Source organism: Solanum verrucosum, unplaced genomic scaffold, assembly GCF_900185275.1.
Source record: "Solanum verrucosum unplaced genomic scaffold, falcon-dt-bn FXZP01000251.1, whole genome shotgun sequence".
Lineage (NCBI taxonomy): Eukaryota > Viridiplantae > Streptophyta > Magnoliopsida > Solanales > Solanaceae > Solanum > Solanum verrucosum.
This window is the reverse complement of record NW_026020453.1, coordinates 16,103-23,267: the sequence shown is the minus strand read 5'-3', so window position 1 is coordinate 23,267 and position 7,165 is coordinate 16,103. Positions and strand designations below refer to the sequence as shown.

The following is a 7,165-nucleotide window of genomic DNA, read 5'->3' as shown; positions in this document are numbered from 1 at the left end:
CTTCTAGAGTCCCAATTCGAATTGAACACATCTTGTAGAGTCCCACAAAATTTTAATATGTAAGGAATTTCTCATAATAATATAATAAAGAAAATATTTTTTCAAAAAAATAAATTAAAATCCATATAATTTTGATGAAAAGTGACAAATATATATTTCAAAACAGAGTAAACAATAAGGTATTGAACATGGTCAGAAATGATCGAAGCAAAGAAATAGTCATTTCCTAATAAACCAACAAGTAGCACCTTCTTCGCATCCATAACAACTCCCACTCCTCACACACTATATATAACACCTAAACCTTTGCCTCTTTTAACACTGAAAGAAAAAGAAAACTTGTTCTGAATAAAACGATTATGGCTAGCCAAAGATTTGCTCGTCCAATTTTTGACAATCCTTTCCTTAAGATTCAAGAATTACCAGGCAACACAGTTAAACGTAACTCTGAATCCCTCAAAAAAGCCAATTGTGATCCAAAAGGCACATCATTAGTCGTAACTAGAGACGTTGATCTTGACACAACAAAAAACACTTGGCTTCGACTATACGTCCCAAGACGTTTAACAAAAAATCCTACACCTAAGAAATTGCCACTCATTATGTACTATCACGGTGGAGGCTTTGTTTGTTTCCATGCCAATACTTTTATATTCGATGTGTTTTGCCAGGCACTTGCTGAAAGAGTTGGTGCTATGGTCATCTCACTCGAGTATCGTCTCGCCCCTGAACATCGCCTTCCTGCTGCTTATGATGATGCTATGGATGGGTTAGAATGGCTCAAGACTACTAAGGATGAATGGGTTTGTAATTTTGCTGATTTGAGTAAAGTTTTTCTTGGTGGAACTAGTTCTGGAGGCAATTTAGCTTATAATGCAGGTATGTATGTCAAGTTACTCTATTTCATTTTACTCATGTGTTTGGTTGGTTGGAGGTATTAAGCAGTCCTGATATTTATCCCACATTTTTTACATATAACTTAACCTGGGATAATTAAATCATGAATTCGCGACGAATTACTAAAAATATTGAATTGACTTTATGACCTCTATATGCAGGGCTACGTGCGGCAGCTATGACAAAAGAACTAGAGCCAATAAAGATCAAAGGTTTAATATTACATCATCCATTTTTCAGTGGAAAAAACAGGACAGAATCAGAGGAAAAACAGAAAGATGATCAACTTCTACCACTTCATGCAGTAGACAAAATGTTCGACTTATGTTTACCAAAAGGAGTAGATCATGATCATGAATACTGTAATCCATGTGCTAATGGAGGATCAAAACATTTAGATGACATGAAAGAGTTAGGATGGAAAGTATTTGTGAGTGGTGCATGTGAAGATCCACTAGTTGATGCTGCTCGTGGATGTGTAAGGTTGATGGAAGAAAAAGGTATAAAAGTATTCAAGTTTTTTGGAGATGGTTATCATGCTATGGAAGTGTTTGATCAATCAATGGCTGCTGCTTTATATGATGCTGCTAAAGATTTCGTCTATGCTGCTAGTAGAACTTAATTTTTTTTAAAAATGTAGTCTATTGTTTTATTTAATTGGTGCAAATAAGAGAGCACTGTACTCCATATATTCTATTATCAAATTGCTCTAATAATAAGTTGTTCTATTTTTCTGATGAATTAAAATGAGTTTTCAGTTAATCACTAGAACGATCTGATGGGGAATTACAGGTAGTTGTCACAGTGTCATTAGTTCAATGCTTATCCAGCGTATTGAACACGCTTATTCCACTCACTCCCAAACTCTAAGAGCAACTCCTCTTTTTAGAATTGTTGAAGGAACTACTAACTCTAACTATCTAACTGATCGGGGTCAATCTCACTGACCCCTTGCTTCACCACGACCAAGCCGGAGGCGAAGGAGAGCAGAGTAAGGTGAAGGTGGATACCGCTCATCAAGAGCTTGATTAAGTGTCCAAGACTGAATGCCTTGCTGGAATGCTTTCTTCGTTTCAAAATAAGTGGTGTATTTAGTTTGATCACGTTAGAGTTATTTAAAAACAGTTCATTCGTAATATATATGTATTTAGTACATATATATTTTTTTATTGATTTAACACTTTTTTTTTATTGATTTAATACACTTTTTAAGGAATAATAAATAAAATGATAAATTTATCACACCATCTTTTGAATATGATATATTTCAGTGTTTTAAGAAATGACTATAGTTTGATAAATGATTTATTGACTTTCTAAACTAGATAAGTAAAAGTGGACATTGATTTTTAGTATAATAAATAAAAGTATATAAAGGGAGCCATAATTTAATTTTAAAATATTTATTTTACTTTTAATAAAATAATTTATAGTGATACAAATATCTACAACTTATTTTAAACCATATATTTAAAAAATATTCCTTTATTTTTTCATCTCTATGGCCAATAAAGCATGCTCGCTTAAATTGGAAAATGAGGGGATCTTCCCAAAATTCTGAGATCCATATATTATTTCATAGAATTTAATGAGATATTTATTAATTAACAATGTGTTACCAACTAGCGACCCTTATAAATGTAATAACCTAGTTTCGAGGCCACTTGATATGAGAAGTCATCTTCTTTAGCTAAATTATCTTGTACGATTACTTTGTCTTGCGTATTAATTATATCTTTTCTTGTTGTTGGACGTTCACACATATTAGGAATTGTCTCTTACATGTAAATTTTATAAAATAAAATGTGTTTTGATGATTGTAGAACTTTCTACACTTCAATCATGCCAATTAGGTACTCTGGAAGAATTACTTCAACAGGATGTTCAATAGGTTAGGTAGGGATATACTCGAGTTGATTTGAGTTTTTCAAATAGCAAATCAAATTATTTGTATCGCGTTTTAAATCTATAAATTAATCAAACTAATAAAATTTGAGCTTTTCAACCTCGAGTTTTTTTGGATTATTTTGGGTTTCTCAGATTTTCAAGGTTTTTTTTTTGACAAAGTATTAATACAAACCTATAATTAACGTGTGTTCAACTATTTCTTTAGTTCTACCCAAATACAATTATCTAAGGTGCTCCTTAAGAAAATAACACAGAATATGATATGAGTGATGATACCAAAATATTCAACATATTGCAAATAAATAAGTCATGAAAATGATCATAAATTTAAAGTACTAAATCATGCTAAAATAAGTTTAAATATTAAAGAATATTATTGTTATTATTTAATTATCTGAACCAATATAAAATTAAAGAACAAATATTCAATATTATTGTCATTCTTAGAGTTGAATTGATTTTTTTTTGTTAGCATTAGTATTGATTTGATTTTATTAGAGTTACTAATATTATGGACTATAATCTTTATTGGACCATTCAAAATTCTAAGTCAAACTTGAAACAATATGTTAAAAGATAAAATTTATGAAAAAAGTTTAAGAAATATTTTTATAAATCACATCGAAGAAAATACATTTATGATAAAATAAAGTTTAAAAATTACACATATAATGTTGGATTGGTTTGGTCTCGGGTTAAATTTTTTTAAGTTAAAATAAAATAAATACCAGTATAGTCAGAATTTTTTTTCCAATATCAAATCATTGATCAATTTTTTTTCTCACTTTGCGGTTTGGTGCCATTTTTTATTCGATTTTATTCACCCTAAGGTTCACAATGTTAGCTTGGCTAATTCTTTGAGTTACTATGGTAGAAATAAAATTAGATGGTAAATTAACACAAAAAATTTTACGTGAAAAATTCCTTTCTCAAGAGAGTAAAAAGTCACGGTCTTCCCCGACGGTAAGACTTTTCTTAATATCTTCCTCTAAAACTTATCCCAACTTCAATATAAGTTTAATTATGATCACCCTAGTAACATCACATAATCGGTTCCTAAGAGTTTTCTCCTGTACTTTCTCTATCTTCACGACTGCGCTACCAGAAAACGCATAGAGGTTTTGGAGGAGAGGCAGCAAACACTGCGGGCGGAGCAGGAAGCGCTCATTATTCATGGAGCATTCGATCGCCTGAAAGACTAGAAAAATTCCAACAAAAAAAGTAGTTAAGTTACCTTCAGGCTTTTTCATTCCATGAAAGTATGTAGTTGTAAAAAGCAAAACAGTTCAATCATGAATGTAACTTGTTTTGAACTTATGAAATGTTGGCCCTATTAGTTGTTGTGGATCACGAGCATGTAACTTGTTTTAAATTTCTCTTTATTTAATAGTTACCCTTTCCTTAAAGGTTATTTTTAAATTGTCTTAGTGAGTGAAGTTTTTTACGATAGACAAGACAACACCTACTACAATCTAAAAGAATGTAGTAAGGATATTGTCTTTAGATCATAGTACCCTATTGCAAATTAAAATTGCTATTTAAAAAGGAAACACAACAACTGGTACGTGGTGCAATTTAAATGTCTCTACGGAGGAGTCGTCAAAATTAAGCAGTCAAAGTAACTAGAATTTCACAAATCAGCCCTTATTTATTTTTTTGGATACATATATAATACAAATGTATATATATATATATATATATATATATATATATATATATATATATATATATATTATTCCTAATGTAACTATTCAGGTAGATGAACGGTAACAACTCCTGTTTACTATAATAGATTGATTTGTCAGCACTAATTTAACAAATGATAGCAATTCATGTTCACTATAATAGATTGATTTGTCAGCACTAATATATAACAAATAAATACACATGAAACCAGAGGATATATAAAAGATATGTGAGATTAATTCCTTCAACATTTGAAAGGAAAACATATAATAGTGCAAAATGATGGACAATAGAAATATTCATTATATAATAACGTTAATCCCATGTGATATTTGATCAATTCTTACAATATGGAGATAATTATCCGTACCCATCAAAAGAGAAAGTCTTTCAAAAGGAAGCAAAATATTTATATCACGATGTTGTCTAATTGTTAAATTATCAAAGAGACCATAAAGCAGAAAATAGTACTCCTAATACTTATGTAAATGTACCGACCAACTAATTTATCAATCTAGTCTAAGTATACACTGTTTGTATATTTTAATTGTATATGTAGTGTAGATATATGCATATTATACATATAGTGCATGTATATTATATGTATATACCTAAGTCATAGCTGCATAGGGATAATTATTAGAATGTGATGCTTGATAAAACTTGGGGCTTCATGTACAAGCCTGCTAGTTGGATGTTTTGAATTGTTCACTTTGATAAACAAAAAAAAAGCCTTACCAAACAAAAATTATATTATATGTATATTTATTTACTTTTATTTATTTACTCCTATTTAGAAATGATAGTTTTAAAGTGGCGAACAATGCCAAAGTTATTTAGGGCACTTTCAAAGCACGAAAAAGTTTTTCATTCCAAAAGTAATTCAAGTAGGGCCCGTTTCATAAATCAGGTACTAGCTTTGATAATCTTGGCGTGTAATTTCTCTAAGTTTCCACGTGTCTTTGTTAAAATTTTAACAAACACACAAACCTTCTTCTTTGTTCATTACATTGAAAGTAACTTTAGTTGACACACACCTTCTTCTTTGTTCTGCTATTTTCTTCTGGACAAACATTGAACTCTCTGTTTTCTCTATTACTCTTCCTCTCCCTCAATTATACATCGTTATATCTCCTACTTTATTTAATGGGAAATTAGCAAACTAGTCACAATCCCTAACTTAATTAGTAAAAACATCTACACTTTAAAATAATTATTTAAAATGTCAAAATTTTAGAAAATTATTTGTATTTAAATACTATTATTTGTCTTTCCTTTTATTTTTCAAAACAGTCCAACATGAAATACATTTACTACCCATTTACACTTCTTCCTAGGCTTTAATACCATTAAATTTATTTTCCATCTTTCTTGTTTTCAAATTTTTTTTCTTTGATCAACTTTTCAGTTTTCACCATTGTCCCCATCATTCACATTTTCTCATTTTTTTTCTCTATCATCAAATTTTCACCATTATTCTCTCCCTCATTGTTGAAGAAGAACTAATTATTCAAGTTCATACAAATTTGTTTAGATCTGTCAATTAATTCAAGAAATATCTCAATTGATAAAGGTATTTTTGAAGTCATCATTTATTTTGCAAGATTTCATGAGATTTTGTTTCAAAATCACAAATTATGTTGAATTTTGGATTGTATGCATTACAAATTTTCCGTCATTTTTTCGATTTTTATGTGAGTTTGTTAACATTCTCATCAAATATTTATGCATTTCGAATTTTTAGTATTTTAAACACTATTGTTCGATTTTTTTGTGATTTTATTTTCATATTTGAAATTTAGTAGATTGTAATTTGTAGTAATCTACATTAGCATTCATACATAATATATTGTTTGATTTTTTTGTACATTCATATTTAATAATTTCAAATTTTGCTTATAGGGTTACTAATGCACAAGTGAATACAAATTCAGATTTGAGTTTGGTGAAAAGAATCGAAAAAAAGGAACATAGCAGACAAAGAAGAAAGAGAGAGTCAGAGAAGAAGGTTGCAAAATTGTAGTCATACCAAAATAATATTCATATTAATTTTTGTTTGTCAATAGTTTTCTTTTACTCATCATTTGTATTTTTATTAAGAAAATTGTATTCTTTTTTAGTTTGTAGTAATTCAAATATGTATGTCAAATGGATTTGTATTTCTTAAGCATAGATGTATCCTATTTTTTAACAACCAATTTGTATTTTTTTTTAGAATATTGTATCCTTCCTCAACAAATTGTATTTTTTTTCACTATGTATGCTACTTATTTTCCAAAATCTTGTATCCCTATTTCTTTCATAGTCAATTTGTATTTATTTTTTTAGAATATTATATCCTTCCTCAACAGATTGTATTATTTCCACCATGTATATTTTTTTTTTCTTCAAAATCTTGTATCCTTTCATAAATCATATTCATATGTAATGATTAGATTATATTGAGATACAATCAGTAATATTTTTGTAATACAAATAAAAGAAAAATATATTTGACAGGCATGTAATACAATTTTGATCACTGAAATACAATTTGTAGTTTTCACTATGAAAGTAAAAAAAATCAATTTTAATTTGAATGGTAAAGTGAGCAGTAAAAAATATTGGTATACAATTATAATAAAAACATAATAAAAAGGAAAGTTGATCCAATCGAATGAAAAAGGGAATTTTT

At 28.9% G+C, this 7,165-nt stretch overlaps 1 protein-coding gene across 1 annotated transcript; it reads left to right on the top strand.

The window, feature by feature from the left end:
- Nucleotides 1-358: 358 nt before the first annotated feature.
- Nucleotides 359-1,526, top strand: LOC125808654 (probable carboxylesterase 120). The gene is made up of 2 exons (XM_049488324.1): nucleotides 359-879; nucleotides 1,059-1,526. The coding sequence occupies exons 1-2, from the start codon at nucleotides 360-362 to the stop codon at nucleotides 1,517-1,519; spliced, it is 981 nt and encodes a 326-aa protein (XP_049344281.1). The 5' UTR covers nucleotide 359; the 3' UTR covers nucleotides 1,520-1,526.
- Nucleotides 1,527-7,165: the final 5,639 nt, after the last annotated feature.

Excerpts from the sequence above, each read along its gene's own strand:
- LOC125808654 (XM_049488324.1), top strand. The coding sequence starts at position 360 with ATGGCTAGCCAAAGATTTGCTCGTCCAATTTTTGACAATCCTTTCCTT. Across the intron at positions 880-1,058 it reads CAATTTAGCTTATAATGCAG|GGCTACGTGCGGCAGCTATG; the intron begins GTATGTATGTCA and ends CTCTATATGCAG.